The following is a 17,307-nucleotide window of genomic DNA, read 5'->3' on the forward strand; positions in this document are numbered from 1 at the left end:
ATGCATCTTTTGAATTCTGCAAGACTAAAACAACTTCAAAATGTATCATGAAATTGTTTTTCCATTTTTTGACCCACTCTAGTATCTGGGCAGGGTTTTAAGTAGCAGTGGTGTGACATTGGATGTCCAGTGTTGGGGATTCTGAGGGGCAGAAGTATACACCTCTACCCCGATATAATGTGGTCCTTGGGAGACAAAAAATCTCACCGCGTTATAGGTGAGACTGCATTATATCAAACTTGCTTTGCCCCCTCCTTCTTTGTTCCCTGACCGCCCCCTCCAGAGACCCCGTCCCTAATCAGGACCCCACCCCCTACCCAACCCCCCTGTCCCCTGACTGCTCCGACCCCTATCCACCCCCTCCCCCCGCCTCCTTACAGGCACTAACCGGCAGTGGCAGAAAGCGGAGCAGCCTGGCCCCAGCCCGCTCCACTCCACCACCTCCCAGCCAGGATGCTCTGTTTCCCACTGCCAGTGAGTGCAAGGAGATTGGGGAAAGGATGTCTCCCCGCACTCACCTGCGGTGGGAAGTGGAGTGCTGCGGCTGGGAGCTGGCAGAGTGGAGCTGGCTGGGGCTGGGCTGCTCTGCTTCCCGTCGCCGGTGAGTGCGGGGGAGGTTGGGGGAAGGATGCCCTCTGCACTCACCTGCGGCGGGAAGCGGAGCGCGGCGGCTGGGGCAGAGTGGAGCAGGCTGGGAACGTGTCGCTTCGCTTCCCACCGCAGGTGAGTCCAGAGGGCGTCCTTTCTCCAACCTCCCCGTACTCACCGGCGGCGGGAAGCGGAGCAGCCCAGCCCCAGCCAGCTCCACTCCACCAGCTTGCAGCCGTGGCGCTCCACTTCCCACCGGGCAGGTGAGTGCAGGACTTTTCCCCAGTGACACGGCTGGGGCTGGGGAAAGGAAAGCAGAGTGCCTGGGGCCACGTTACTCTGCTTCCCACCGCAGGTGAGTGCGGAGAGACTGGGGAAAGGACGCCCCCCATACTCACCTACGGCAGGAAGCGAAGCGCTACGGCTGGGAGCTGGCGGAGTGGAGCCAGGCTGCTCTGTTTCTGCCTCTGCTGGTGAGTGCAGGGGGATCCCTTTCCCCAAGTCCTCTCCCCCGAGCGACACAGCTGGGGCCGGGGCGAGAGAAGCAGAGCGGGCTGCTCCCGGCCCCCCACTAATCCCCCAGGCCACTCTGGGACTGCGGGGGCCCCAAAAGTGCCTTCCCACAGCTCCTGTCCCCCAGATCCTGGGAATGGGGAGCCCCTGACCGCCCCCAAGACCCTCTGCCCCTTATCAAACCCCTTGGCCCTGGCCTGGCCTGGCACCCTTAACACACTGCTCAGAGCAGCATGTCAGAGCTTTACCGCTTTCTATGCAAACCCGCCTTATATCGGGTCATGTTATATCGGGGTAGAGGTGTACCATAGTCATTTTGAGATGCTTTTAATGTTTCTACTCGAAAAACAGTGTAAAGAGTTAAAACAATATATAGTGGAGCAGATGCATTCTAATTATGAAACTAGAAAGAAATGTTTTACTCTTCAAACTATTTTCAATGTATTATCAATTATTTTGAAAAAATCATACTCCGTATATTAAGAAATAATAAACAAAATACCATCATTAATAGAAAAAGGGTGGGAACAACCTTTTGGGAGACTTACACCTCAGTCTTTTGTGTTCTTTATTCTTCCCCCTTCCTTGATGTCTTCTTTGGGTGTGAAGTTTCCTGCAGTGAGTAAGAGAGTAGGAAAGAGTGGGTCAATGAGAAGGATTAGGCAAGGGTTTTCTGGAGCAAAACTGTGGTTACTGCAAAGGAATGGTGTAAGTGGGGTAGACAGGATTGGGCTCAGAAGGGAAGTTTAGGACTTTTGTTAAGATAGTGGAAGTGACATAGGGAGCAGGTAGGGGCTGCCCACAGTAGGGAGGGACAATGGCCACCACCATATGACATTAGCTGTTTTAAATATCCAATATTCAGAACAGATTTTAACACAATTACGACTGTCTTGAAAAATACTTAATAAATGTGTGTGTGTACCCTGAATACAATACCCTGTATCCTGTTGGCCAAATCCTGATATCAGAGCACCATCCATGTAACTGGTCTGTGCACAGAGGATTTGCACAAGAAGCCAGGGTGGATAAAGGTACTACGCAGAGTACAAAGCAGATTTGTGGCTGCAGTATACCCCGTCAGAAGACTCTCTCTATTCTGAGATTTTCTGGTACATCCATGTAGGCACTGACTCATTGCACCCCCTCCTACATTAGTCTGCATCCCACCCCAGTAAAACTCCACCATCACTGCATGCTGGCACATTTCATTCTCTCAATACTTTCTCCTCTCCCCAAATCTACCACAGTACAGTATTTCATGATCTAACCTCCCTGCACACAAATAATTTAATTCTTCCCACTCTCCCACCCCCAATTAATTCTCTTACTCTTCACCAGCATTTAGTTCTGTATCATCCACTGTAGCGAGGCAGTCTGGTTCCCCTCCACCCCGGAGAGGGACGAGCCCCTCCGGACGCCAAAGTGGGTGGAGCCAGTGGAGCTTGCACCTGCCCCCCAGGGGTCAGGGCGCAGGACAGGAAGTACAAAAGCCCAACCTCAGAGCTCACTAGAGGCCCAGCCGCCGGAGAAGCCAGATGCCTGTGGCCTAGCTCCCGGTAGGGAGACTCCTGCAGTCTGCGATCGACCCGAGGACTGGCCAGACCCTGGGGAAGCTGTTAAGCCTGCCTGTGGCAAGCTACTCAGAGGAGCTGCCAAGCCTCCCACTCACCGAATACTCCGAGGAGCCCATGGTGCTTGATTCCGTGGAGGACACCGTCCAGACGCAGGTACCTCTAGAGGGGGAGGTAGGAAGTAGCTCGGGGGCAGCCGACCCTAGTCTGGCTGCAGCACACCCAGAGCCCATGTCAGTGCGTTGCGGCCAGGATCCCCACTGACACAGCAGCAGGCTGCCTGCCGCTGTTAGGGCCCTGGGCTGGGACGCAGTGGAGTGGGTGGGCCTGCATCCCCCCCCCCGCCACCCAACGTGTGGGTGGCAGTCTCCCCCTCTCCCAGGCCCTTTGGAGCCAGGGCCTGGGCCTCCTGCATAAGGGCCTGAGCCACAGACTCTCGACTGCCCTGCCCTGATATTCTATGATTCTATGAATAGATCTGTTTGTTGGTCTCTACCGTTGCCACGGCGTGAAACCCTGTCACCTGGCTAGTTCCCTGAAATAATCCAATAATCTGGTTCCCCGCCGCCCCGGAGGAGGAACAAGCCCCCGCTGAACCCTTCTACATACACTCTTTCGCCCTCGCTACTTGATTCCCCAGCCCTGGCTCCTTAACCATTATCTCCTTTAAACTCTCTCTCCCTCTCCCTCTTCACTAGCTTTTCATCCACTTACCTCCATGCCCTTAGAAGTTTCCACCACCCCTTGTAGCCTGCACAGGTGGGGATTCCTGGTGGCTTTCCCCTATTAGAGCAGAACCTGACTCTTCAGGGCACCACTGGTAGCCCTTTCCTCTCTTCTCCTCTCCTCTCCTCTCCTTCCCAGGCCATGGGGGAGGAGGCAGTGCTGGAGCCCAAGGAAGAGCTGCAAACAAGGCATTACTGAGGAACCATACTACCACTTGGCATGTTCAGCAGCTCTGATCATCTGTCCTTCCCCAAGAGGTGGGAAAATGGGGAAAGGGCAGCCAATCAGAAGGGATTTCCCCACAGACGGAGGTTAGTCCCCTCCGCCCCCCCCCCCCCCCAAGTAGGAGAGTTAGCAAACAGCCTCCCTGGGAAACTGTTAAGAGTTAGTTGATCTGGAAGCGGCAGCAGCCTCAGTGCCCCAGAGAAGCTAATGGAGAGAAAAGAGGTACATACATACTATATATAATATAGATAATGGGGAGAAAGCGTTAGAAATTCTCTGAGTTGGAGGAGTCTGAATAACAGGGGCAGAACTGAAAATATCCCCCAACTCTTTCACCCTCTCCCACTTGCTGCAGGCTCCCCATCCAGCAGGAACAACACCCCCAGGCTGCTCCATGCTCCCCCACCCACAACCCCACAGGCAGCTTCCCTCCCCATAGCAATCCCCTAGGTTCCCTCCAGTAAATGCGCTCCCCTCCCCCCACCTCCCGGGCTCCCTTCCAACCAATAACTCCCTTAATTCCATTGATTACTGCTGCTTTTCTTCAAGTGCCTCCTTCCTCTTCTGAAGGGTGTGGTTAATAAGCTCCTGCTGTCCCCCACACCTGCTCCCTCTACTTAGGGAAACCCTATGAAGGAAATCAGTGACTTTTCACTGTTGAGAAACATAAGTCATAGAGCTGTACAAAACCTAGCAGCTTTGTCTGTTGGAAATTTTACATTTTTTAAAAAGTAATGTTGGCTGTGTCCCTTTAAGGCTGCTGGCAATACACTTCTGATGCTGGATACTAGCACTTCTCACTGACCAGCTATGGGTAGCAAGAGTTACTACAGCAGACTCTTTCCTAGATGTCTGTCTAGTGGGTCTTGCCCACATGCTCAAGATCTAACCGATCACCATATTTGGGATTGGGAATGAATTTTCCCCCAGGTCATAGTTGCAGAGACTGGGGGCGGGGGGGGGGGGAGAGGTTGCCTTCCTCTGCAGCATGGGACACAGGTCTCTTGCAAGTTTAAATTAGAGTAAATGGTGGATTCTCTGTAACTTGAAGTCTTTAAATCATGATTTGATTACTTAAGTAACTCAGCCAGAGGTTAGGGGTCTATTACAGGAGTGGGTGGGTGAGATTCTGTGGCCTACAATATGAAGGACATCAGGCTAGATGATCATGATGGTCCCTTCTGATCTTAAAGTCTATGAGCTAAGTCAGTGGCTGTGGGGTTAACTGACCCACTTAGGTCACTATTTAGCAATTTTCAGAAGCATAGAAGCTCCTGTGGATGTAATAGTACTATCATTTTTAATATTGTTCTGGAGTGTGGATCAAACCAGCCCTGTCATTGTTTTTACTTACCATTTTCCTGCCACAGTAATGCTCCAACAAAGTAACTTCTTGTCTTAAATTAAATTTACATTAAATTAAAAGGTATCACTGAATCTTGAAAAACAACATTAGCATTATATAATTTACTCTGAGTATCTTTCTTTCATTCTACTTGTTTTTAGCCAAAAGAAGATTGCTGTTAGGTTTCCTTGGGTAAATGTGGGGGGCAGTTTGCAGCCATTGTTTAAGAAAATTAATTTTGAATAGTAGTATAAATTCCCAATGGGAGGACATCCCCGCTTTTATGAAATGAAATGAAATAAAGCAGTACTTCTCTGAACAGCTCTCAAGCACAGCTGCTCTCCATTACTGACACTTGCTGCAAAAGGAGTACTGCAGAAACACAGTGCATTGTGGAACTCCTTCAGTCTAACAGCAGTCCAGCAATTCTGCCCCATTAAATGTAATTGCTAGGGTGGGGCGATACTGCAAACACCTTGTGGTTTATCCCCCTAATGTATTCTCTCTGCTGTCTATGGAACCTATTTGTTACTGTCACTTTAGGCCTGATTCTGCACTCATAGCTGTGTAAATTAGGAATAACTCTGTTGCTGTCAGTGGATTTAAACCAGTGTAATGGAAAGCAGAATTAGGTTATTTATTTTTAATCGTAAGCAAAGCACATAATCTATGTTTTGGTAGAGATAATATATTTTATAGTAACTCATTTATTATAAAAATATGTTTCATGTATTCCTAAGAGCTATGAACAAAAAGCAGCATCCTGATTTTTTTGTTGACTGAACAAAGAGGCAGAGGACCTAGAATCTAGTTTTTAGTGATTTCGACAGTAATCCCTGATTTGGAATACCTCTGTAGCTTTATGGAGACAATAAGAGGATCAACAGAAATTACTAGAAAAAACCTCTTGATACTGTACTGAGGGTGCATTACAGATGACCATGGTGAGATAAGCATCCTCTGCTCAGGAGAGGCCCAGAACGCGGTAGTATCTGCACAAAACATACTTTGTGCCCAGAGGTGATGGTTCTTAATAATGATTGATTACAGGTTGATTTCTCGTTCTCTCAACATTCATTTGGTTTGCAAGGCTGATACATTTATATTTTCTTCCTGAATGGGAGAGGATAATGGAGACCAAAGGCAGACCGTAGAAGGCTCTCCCACTGCTAGGGGTTCCTAACCTTTTTTTCCTACTGTTACTCCACATTCAGCCATTTGCAACTGACTCTCCTCAGGTGTACATTGGAGGGCTTTGTTTTGGTTTCCACGGTAATTAAGAAGATGCACTCTGGAAATCAGCACAGTGGTTTATAGGATGCTAATAGTATCCAAGGGTAACTGATTGCAAATGACTGAACAAATTCAGTTCAGTAGAAGGGCAGAGATTCGTCCCTCGCAGACCTGTCTCACATGGGGACTCTAGCACACAAACTGGAAACCTTGATCTACCCTGCAGAATGTTTTTAATTTGAACATTTTTTTCCTAATGGATGCTATGAGTTCCTCCCCCCCATCTTCAATGGAGCAGAAAGACCCTGCTTTAGTGTCCTTCCTGGAATTTAACTCTATTGCTAATTCAAAAACAATGCCCTATGTGAATGTCAGATTATGCTTTTGGGGGGGGGGGGGCTTGGCTATTCCTAGTGTTTCTCTCAAGAACCTCCTTTGTCCACAGCAATAAATATTCTGGTAGAGAGTCATTAGTCCATAGAGGGTTGTACTATAACATCTCTGAAAATGTTTGCAGCTAAAGCAAACTGATTAATGTATTTTGTGGTAGCATGGGTCGGAATTAGGAGACTTAGACACTATTCCCTGTTCCATCACTTAATTGATGATGAATGTCACCAAATCACCTCTCTGTCCCTCAGTTTACTGATTTGTAAAAATGGAGATGATAGTGCTTATAGGGCAATGGTTCTCAAACTTTTGTATTGGTGGGTGACCCCTTTCACACAGCAAGCCTCTGAGTGCGATTCCCCCTTATACATTAAAAATACTTTTTAAATATTTAATGCTACTATAAATGATGGAGGTGAAGCCAGAGTTTGGGGGTGAAGGCTGACAGCTCGCAACTCCCCACATAATAACCTCTCAATACCTTGAGGGTTCACAATCCCTAGTTTGAGAATCCCTGTTATAGGGTGACCAGATCAATTTTAAAGGGACTGTCCCAATATTTGGGGCTTTGTCTTATATAGGTGCCTATCACCCGACTCCCCAGTCCCAATTTTTCACATTTACTATCTGGTCACCCTAAGTGCTAACCTACCTTTGTGTAAAGCTTTGTAAGTTCTACTGATGAAAAGATCTTTATAAATTCAGAATAGTAATACTGCTGTGTATTTACTGTGATGGCTTTCCAACATACAAGGATCTGAGTTTTAACAGATCTGATTTGTTTGTTTTTGCCAAGAGCAAAAACATAATGTGTGTCACAGGGCAAGGGCGAAGTGAAGGGCAAAGATTAAATTCTGCTTACTGCAACAGATTTCTGTTGCCTGAATCTCCCCGTAGTGATCAGCTTCAGACTGTTGGAGAGGACAAGGGAACGGGAGGGACTGTGTGCAGGCATTTGGGAAACGCTTTTTGAAATTCAGAGAAGATTCACCATGCAGTGAAAGTCATACAATTTCATTTTGTGTTCTCTTCTTGTTTAACTTCAGTGTTGATGTATTTTTAAATATTTTAATATTTCTTTTGAGTCAATATCGTTTTTGTTCTTTATCCTTGGGAAAAGAGAACTCATTTTCTGACCTCCCAAAATATGGCAAATTATTAGGCTATCTAACATAAAGAAGAGTTCAGCAAGTATTAAATTTGCCAGGAGCAGTGCAAAGGAACACATGTATTGAAGTATTCATGTAAAATTTCTACAGCACTCCTCTTTTCAATTTCTCTTAAAGAGAGATGCATATACAGGGAACCACAGATGCACCAATATAACACAGAGCACTAACAGCAAAGTCTAGGTCTGGTCCTAGGATTCCTGAGTCTCAAACCCAGATACTGTGGTGATACCATAGAAGTATAAAAAGAGAAAACAGCAGGATGCAAGTATTAAGCCACCATCACTTCCAATATCTGAACATTGTTGGCAACCAAAATAAGCAGCGTCATTTCCTCTCTCCTCCCACCCCCTCTCCCCCAAGCTGTGCTTGATACGCCTGTGCCAGTAGAAGAGCAGCATCCACAAGAATACCCTTAGGGGATCATCCCCAGATCCAGTGCTGGGATTTGAGATGGAATCATGAGAAAAACAGGTTGTTTAAAATACACTGTACCACTACAACTCAGGCATTAGAATTGCAGTGTGAGACCAGAGAGAAACAGAGCAAGTAATTGCACAATTTTTGTTGCTGCACCTAGTGACTAGTTCAGACAATCTGTGTCAGATCACTTGTATCTCAAGTACTTTTATTCCTATGTGCCAGCAGTTATATTAATTTAGATGGAATATATGGGCCAAAAGTGTTAACATAACCCAGTCACTGTTCAGCATTAAACACTGGCAAATAAGATTTAGGGTTTGGTACACAGAGACCTCAGTCTGGTGAGTACCATGGAGTTACACATAATTAAAATATTTTAACCTTTTGTTAAAGATAGAGAAAGGAAGGGAAAAACAATTGAAGGATTGGAAATGTAAAGTATGGTAGTAACAACCTTTGTTCCTTTACCCACTAGCTAGAAATTGCTTTTAGAAGAAAAACCCTTTGTTTGATAGCTGCTTCGATGGTATCAAAGATGGTAATAACTGCCCTTTTGGGGGAAAAGAGAAGAAGTTACTTGACATGAGCTGGAGCTGTTGTTGTTGTTGAAGTCTAGAAGAAAAAAGAAGATACAAACAAAATTGGAGAGAGAAGAATAGCAAAGAGGAAAATGCAGCTTCTGTCTCTGGTGTTGACTCTTGCTTGCAACCTCACTGCTGGAGAAACACAGACATAACGCACGGTCTTAGCCACTCCAGTACTGGAAGTACCAGCATTGGGGTGTTTAGGGCATTGCTTTTAGTTGCCTCTGCCTGGTCATAGATGTATAGCAGTGGTGCAAAATATACAGTCTTGGCCAGCTAAGCCAGATTTTTCTTAGACATAAGGAAAAAGGAGAAGGATAGGAAAGAGACGTATAAGGGTAATGAGACAACTCAGGTTCACCTAGGATTAGTTAGCTCATTGGGTGACTGGGAGGCAGTTAATTAGGCAGTGAAATACCTGGGCAAGATAAAAGGAGGCTTTTGGGGGAGAGGAACAGTTCCCGGAATACAGAAAGAGAAAACGCCTACAGGGAAAGCTTCCAGGAATCTGGTGAGGGGTCTAGGGTTGCCAGGCGTCCATTTTTCAACTGGAACGTCCGGTCGAAAAGGGACCCTGGTGGCTCCGCTGAGTACCGCTGACTGGCCTGTTAAAAAGCTCCCTGTGGCTCCTGGAAGCAGCCGGCATGTCCCTACAGCCCCTAGGCACAGGGGTGGTCAGAGAAGTCCCATGTGCTGTCCCCACCCTGAGTGCCAACTCCACAGTTCCCATTGTCCAGGAATCGCAGCCAATAAGAGCTGTGGGGGCAGTGCCTGCAGACGCGGGCAGCACAGAGCCGTCTGGCCACCCCGCGCCTAGGAGGCAGATATGCTGGCCGCTTTCAGGAGCCGCAGGGAGCCTGCCTTAGCCCCGCTGCGCCACGGATCGGGAGCTGCCTGAGGTAAGCACCGCCTGGCTGGAGCCGCACTCACTCCTGCACCCTAACCACCTGCTCCAGCCTGTAGCCCCTTCCTACACCCCAAATCCCTCATCCCCAGCCCCAACCCAGAGCCCACACCCCTGGCTGGAGCCTGCACCCCTTCCAGCACCACAACCCCCACCCTGAGCCCGCTCCCGCAGTCAGAACCCCTCAGCTCCAGCCCAGAGCCCCCTCCTCCACCCCAAACTACTCATCCCCAGCTCCACCCCAGAGCCTGCACCCCTAGCTGGAGCCCTCACCCCCTCCCGCACCCCAACCTGCTGCCCCAGCCTAGTGAAAGTGAGTGAGGGTGGGGAGGACCGAGGGAGGGGGGATGGAGTGAGAAGGGGCAGGGCAGGGGCCGGGTCTCGGGGAAGGGTGTTTGGCTTTGTGCAATTAGAAAGTTGGCAATCCTAGAGGAGGCTCACTAGCAAAGGAACCCAAGGAAGAATGCTCCTGGGTGGAAGAGTTTTGGAAAGGAAGGGACTATGAATGTAAGTCTCGGGGAAACCTGGCTCCTATGAAGGACTTCATCAGGCAACTGCAGAAGCCCTGAAAAAGAAGAGAAATTATGTGCTGCCCTGAGCCAGGGTCAGTGTGGTTTGGCAATTGTAGGTACCTTTACCCAAGAGGCATGATCCTCCCCCAGCTAGTGACAAGAAGTCCCTGACTCCAGGGAAGGGTTCTGGGTCACGAAGGCCTCAGCATTAAGCAATCTTGGACATAACTGAGGTTTGACAGACTCAGCCCAATTCTGCTAGAAATGCTGAGAGGAAGGCCTATTTATAGGATGTTCTGCCTTTGGGGTTGAATAAATTAGACCCCTGAAGGGGCTCTGATCAATATTCAAGCCTCATTGGACTTATTAAAACTCTGGGAAACTGAAGCAGGGATCCAATGGTAGTGCTGACCAGTCTGCCACTCCTTTTATCTTGCCTGGGACTGATGTCAGGCCTATAATTACCTGGGTCATTCCATTTACCTTTGTTATAAACTTGTTATAAACTAAAGGAAATGGTAATATTCCTTTAAATAGTCTGTGATCGCTGTAGCAGTGCGTGCTGTGTTCTCTGTTCTAAAAGCCAGCCGGAGGCAGGCAACAGTATTTTATATACCTAGGCTTTTCTTGTTATCTATGTTTAAATGTAATGTGTTCCCTTCACGGTAACCTTCAGTGGGTGGGTTTCATTTCTGAGCGGGAGAAGAGAACCCCCAGGGGAGCAGAGAGCTTCAGGAGCACTTCTGTTACATCTCTTCCTTGGTGGTAAGCACTACTGGTAATGTTAGTGGAGGCCTCTTCCGTTGATAGAATACTGACTGCCAAATGATGGCTTTCACTCTGCCTGAATGATTGATTGTACTTGTTTTCACAGGGCTGAACTAGTCACAAAGTTTGAGATCTAAAAGATACATTGGTAGGGACCTTGGGGATATTTTATCTTCTTTTGGACCACTAAGGTGGGATTGGGGTTGGCAGTAACATTCAGGTATAACAGGTGGTCACTTAAAGCAGCAAAACACTAAATAGGTGTTTGCATGGGTGAGTGGGAGACCGTGTAATAGTTGGGCATTTACTCATTGCCCTTGAGTAATCAAACTCCTTTGTCTTCATTTGGAATAGTCTGTTAGGATAAGGTTGATCCTACAAAGGCAATTTCCTGCATTTGTGGGGCATATGTATTGGTGGATCTTAGATCTTTTCATCTTCATCTGTCTGTGCATCATTCCTCTTTTCCCCAGAGAGTACAGTAACTCCTCACTTAAAGTCGTCCCGGTTAACGTTGTTACGTTGCTGATCAATTAGGGAACGTGCCCGTTTAAAGTTGTGCAATGCTCCCTTCTAAGGTCGTTTGGCAGCCGCCTGCTTTGTCCACTGCTTGCAGGAAGAGCAGCCCATTGGAGCTGGCTGGTGGGGGCTTGGAACCAGGGTGGACTGGCAGCCCCCCTATCAGCTCCCCCTATCAGCCTCCCGCTCCCCTAAGTTCCCTGTACTGCAGCTGCCCAGCAGGCTAGCAATTGCAGCTATCCCTCCCCCCACTGCCATGTGCTGCTCCTGCCCTCTGCCTTGGAGCTGCTCCCAGAGACTCCTGCTTGTTGTGCGGGGGGGGAGGGAGGGCTAATGTCAGGGTGTCCCCTGCCCCCCTGCTCCTGCATCCCACTTACCCCTTCTCCATATAGAACAGGGAGGGGACACCCACGGAGAGAGGCACAGAGAGCTTGGGGCAGCAGCTGCTGTCTCAACTTCCTGATCCACTTAAAAAGACAATGCACTTAAAAGTGGGTCAGCTTACTTAAAGGGGCATTGTACATCTCTCTCTCCCCCCCCCCCCCACAGACAGCATGTGTCTGTCTCTGTCTGCTATCTCCCCTCCCTCGTGTTGGTGCTGCCTTGTGTGAGAGGCTACATTAACTACAATGTGTTAACCCTTGAGGGCTCAGCTGAGCGCTAGTTCATCATTTAACAGTAAGGCATTCAGCCCTCTTCCACCCTCTAACTTCACCACCTCAACCAAGCTTCACAATCATCATAACTGTGAACAGTATTAAATTGTTTAAAACGTATACTGTGTGTATGTGTATATCTATAGAATATATAGGTTTTTGGTGAAAAAAAATTCCCTGGAACCTAACCCCCCCCCCCCCCATTTACATTAATTCTTATGGGGAAATTGGATTCACTTAACATCGTTTCGCTTAAAGTCATATTTTTCAGGAACATAACTACAACGTTAAGCGAGGAGTTACTGTATTTTCATTTTACTGGTACTTAAGAATAAATTCATGAAATACAATAAAGAGAATTTTTTCTCTCCCACTCAGCTAACAAGATCTTCTCAAACTGATGTAAATGGAAAAGATTTCTCTTGTCATTTCTGATGAGAGAAGTGTTATATTTTGTTAATGTTTTGAGGCCAGGGCAGCATTATACACTTGGGTAATTCCATCTTTCGTTCATTTTTAAGTTTTACCTAAAACTGCACCTCCAGGAGCAGATGTAGGCTCCCAGTTCAGCAGCAGTACCCTCTGCCCTAGCACCACAACCCTAATCCCAGGGGAGGGGTGGACAGGGCCCAGGAAGTGGGTCTTGAGATTGAGCCTGCCCCACACTCACCCCACAGTGGCAGCTGCTGCCCCACAGGGCTGGGCCTGGCTCCCTACTCTGGGAGTTGCAACCTGGCACATGGGGTTGCAGAGCCACTCAGGTTTGTCCCAGCCATGACCGAGAAGCAGCTGGGCCTGCACCACATCTCAATTCCCAGAGCGTAGAGCCAGGATCAGTGCCCTAGGACAGGATCCAATACTGCAGGGTGAATGAGGGGCAAGCTTGCTCTCCAGATCCCATCTCCTCTTCCTTCTCCCCCTCACGTCAGGGCCTCCCTTCCACCTCACAGTGGGCTGGGAGAAGTGTTTTGCATTCTTGGTTTCACAATTTCTGTGGCTGCAACTGAACCCGTGCTAAATCTGCCCCCTGTGCACCTCTAAAGAATTAGAAACATGGAGCTGTGTAAAGAAAAGGGACTGCACTAGCTGTCTGTATAGAAAGGAAGTTTCAAAGGGCCTCTTCTGGGCACTTTGCAGGCGCTTGAACACCAGTTTTGGGCTCTTGGAAAACACAGGAAGTTTTCTAAACACAATGTGGGGAGTGCTTTGAAAATGTGCTTATCTATCTATCTATCTAATCTAAAGTGTTGCTTATTGTAATTATATAGTGCACATTTTAGCCCTTTAAGTCCTTCTCCCCCATCTCAATGTATAAATGTGTATGTATAAATGATTACACTGGCAGGGGAAAAATAACCTCTGGGGTCCTGAGAGGAAGGGAAAAGGAATGGCAGGTTCAACTGCTAGAGAGCCTTCTCCCCATCACCCCTCAGGAGATTATCCCTGGGTGAGTTGGAGCAGGGAAGAAGGAGAGATTTCTCCACCTTTCTCTGCTACCCATTGGCTATGGGGAGAAGGGAGAGTTTGATTCTCATTCATCCCCACCCAATACCTACCCAGCTGTATGGGAAGCCCTCAGACTACCTAGCAGCAATTCTTCTGCCCCGCCCTCTCTACCTTATAATGGAGATATAATTTGAATAAGTTTCTAAGATTCTGTGGGTCTGACTGATTGCTAGTTTTGGGGGTCAGGAAGGAGTTCTTCCCTCAGAAAAGGATTAACAAGGTGTTTGGTGGGATTTTCTGCCTCTCATGAAGCATCCTGAAAGCTCAGTTTAAGGTTAATGAGTAAGAATAGAGTTTAAAAGTTATGATTTTGTAATTTCATTGCAATTGTGGGTGAGGGACACAAAGTGGGGGGCATCTTTCAGAGGTAAACATGACTGAGACCCAAGAAATGTCAGGCCTGGACCCTCTTAGCCTTATGGAAGAAGGGAGGGCCTTAAGTCTTCACAGACTAAAATACCCTTCATGTGTACCCTCATTCTCCTCCTAGGGGCAGATTGAGAAGATTCAGAGGGGGGGTAAATCATTGGGGCTATGCTGAAGAGTCCAACCCTAAATATTGGCTATTTGGTATGAGATCATTTAACGCGTCCCTTGACTCAAGTAAATATCTGGTATTTTGTGAGGGTTTAGCTCCATCCATTAAAGTTCATAGTTAATAATGTTTCAGCTCTCCACTTTGAAATCCATCCCTCTGTCTGTGTTTCATTCTCCTGCATGTCCTGATCAAATATGTTTTTTAAAAAACTGTCTCAGAAATGAAGGAAAATAAATGCAAATTGTGCAGCTATGGAATCTCCTCATCACTCTACTTTCCTTCTCCCATCTTCACCACTGAACAGAGACACGGTACATACTAGTGTGATTTAAAATGTTTGTACTTATAGTGCCTTTACTTCTATGGGCCATCTGCTTAAGATTACATGTCTATAATATCTGTTACTGGTTTCCATTTCCATTATATGCTTTCCTTTCTTCCTTTAGTCTCTCATCTCTTACTTCTCTTTCAGTTTCTATTTCTTCTTATTAATTTTTTTCTTGCTAGAGATTTCCACCCCTTCTGTATTTCTCTACCCTTCCTGCTCCTCCAACCCCTGACTTGTATCCCCCACTTCTCCTGTCTGCTTTTCTTTTGGCATTTTTCATTGCTTTTATCTCTATTCCTATTTTTGTACTACTTTCTTCCAGGTTTGCAACTTTTTCATTTAATTTTCCCTCCTTCATTTTCTCTTCTAATTCATTAATTTTCCTCTCTCCTGTGTCCCCTAATTTTTTTCTGCCAATATTTCTTTCCCCCTTTCTGTTTTTCTTCTTTTCTGCAACCCATGCTTCTTTTTTAGTCTCCTTTCTCAGCGCTGCTTATCACTCCCTCCTTATCATCTCTTGCTTTCTCACATCTCTGCCATTCCTCCTCTCTTGCTTCTTTCAAAAATGTATTAGGTCTGGCACTGATCCTCCAACCTTCCTCAGAGGCTGCCTCATCATTTCCACACAGCCCTGCCAACCAATGGGTGGAGACTGCAGATGTGCTCTACTGCTTGCCCAAACACACATTTAAACAATGTACCTACTAAAATCAGAAGATTGTTCAGCAGCATAAAATATGCAGGATCTGCAGTTTTATTGTGCGCTCATTTTTCTGTGCTCATGCTTATTTTTAAGCTGTGTACTATATTTGTTAAAAATACTTTGTTAATTCTTCACTTGTAAACATCTTTACTGAAGAAAATGCTAGTATACAGAACAATTGTTTAAATGAAAGAGAAATATGAAGAAACTATTGCTTTTGTTAACTGTAAAGAGAGTAAGTGATGCACAAGTAATCTTAGGAACCATATATTTTGGTAATGCAGAGCTCTTATCTGCAATACATGGAGCCAATTTTTATTTGTTTAGGTCCTGATTCTGCAGCTCTTTCTTCCATTGACTTCAATAAGTCTACTTGTGAATATGCAAGTGAGTAATTACTTCTCAGTATGAGTAAGAGTTGCTGAATTGGGCCTTTTATAATTAACAGTATGTTCCCTGAAGGTTCTGCACTGGGACCACTTTCTTTTTCATAATTAATAAAATATCAGTAGCAATAAGACTGTATCAGCAAACCTTCCGATAAAATACTTTGGGTAAAAATTGATTAAACAAATTCTAGAACTGAGAAATTATTTCGGCTTATATATAGTTGGCTTATCAAGAACAAAATAGGTGTCTTTGAAAATGATCAAACTTCTATTTTAAACACTGAATTGAATTTCACTTAAATTGTTTTTAGTATTTTATATTTGCATGTACTGATGCTGGCATAAGCAAAATAAATTACTAAATAATATTTTCCCTTGATTGGTCTAACACGTTCATCTTTTCTTTTCTGTTTTCTTTTAGCACTTTCTTATGCAAGAGAATAAATGGTAATTAAAATGAGCAGGATGAAAAGATGGAGCAGTCAGTGCTTGTACCACCAGGACCTGACAGCTTCCACTACTTCACTAGAGAGTCTCTTGCAACTATTGAACAACGCATTGCTGCAGAAAAGGCTAAGTATTCGAAACAAGACCGTAAAGATGATGAAAATGGCCCAAAACCAAATAGTGACTTGGAGGCAGGAAAGTCACTTCCATTTATTTATGGTGACATACCTCCAGGAATGGTGTCCGAGCCCTTGGAGGATCTGGACCCATATTACATTAATAAAAAAGTAAGTATTTATTATCAAGCATGTTTCATTGTCACTTTCATAAAGTAATGCTTGGATTTTTTCATCATGTACGTAATGTGTAATTTACATAAAATGTACAAGAGAGCTCTGTTATGTAACATACCATATGTATGCAAATAGTATTCCACTGTTTAACAAAGGGTGTGAAGATAGTTTTAGCTGAGCATCATAGAAAGGAACAGGATATGTAACAAGTGGAGGAAGTATTCATAGTCAACAACTTGCATGTATTTCCCTCTTCCAGAAAGTTAGTAAATAGAAGAACACTGAACAACTGAATGCTAAAAAACTGTCTCAATCTAACCCATGTATTTGGACCACGCTCATCACCATGGACTCATGGTGCTGTGATCATCTTAATTTGCATGATGAGCTTGGGACTGCATATATATATATATATATATATACAATTCTATGATTTTGTGGAGATTAATGTTGCTTTTATTATTAAATCAGTTATTTTTGTTATAAATGCAATATAATACCTGAATATATTGTTTACATCCAGGTACCACATTACGTAGCCTAAAATAAATAAAATGAAAATCTAGGCTTGCATTAAAAATAAATTGCTCCCATTGAAATCTATGGCAAAATACTATTGGGTTCACTGATGCAGGATTGAGCCCCTAGTAATTTGTGTATTATTCTGTTATCTCTTTGTAAATGGCAGAGCATTTATACTGAACCTGAAAAATAGCTGACACCAAGCTATTGTGAGGCTGCTGTGCATAATACAATACACATAAATATTTCCTATTAATATTTTTAATAGAGCTGTTAAGCAATTAAAAAAATTAATCGTGATTAATTGCACTGTTAATAATAGAATACCATTTATCTAAATATTTTGGATGTTTTCTACATTTTCAAAAATATTTGTTTCAATTACAAAACAGAATACAAAGTGTACAGTGCTCACTTTATTTATTTTTGATTACAAGTATTTGCACTGTAAA

The 17,307-nt window shown here is 45.4% G+C and overlaps 1 protein-coding gene across 4 annotated transcripts in view; it reads left to right on the top strand.

Annotated features, from left to right (window-relative positions):
• Positions 1–17,307, top strand: part of LOC120374778 (sodium channel protein type 1 subunit alpha) — a 166,835-nt gene that overhangs the window by 43,712 nt on the left and 105,816 nt on the right. For all 4 annotated transcript variants that reach the window (XM_039494995.1, XM_039494994.1, XM_039494997.1 and 1 more), the window contains exon 2: positions 16,015–16,327. In XM_039494995.1, coding sequence (XP_039350929.1) covers positions 16,067–16,327 — 261 coding nt within the window. In that variant the 5' untranslated portion in view covers positions 16,015–16,066. The remainder of the gene's footprint in view (positions 1–16,014; positions 16,328–17,307) is intronic.

The sequence above is a fragment of the Mauremys reevesii genome, linkage group 11 (assembly GCF_016161935.1).
Source record: "Mauremys reevesii isolate NIE-2019 linkage group 11, ASM1616193v1, whole genome shotgun sequence".
In the NCBI taxonomy this organism is placed as follows: Eukaryota; Metazoa; Chordata; order Testudines; family Geoemydidae; genus Mauremys; species Mauremys reevesii.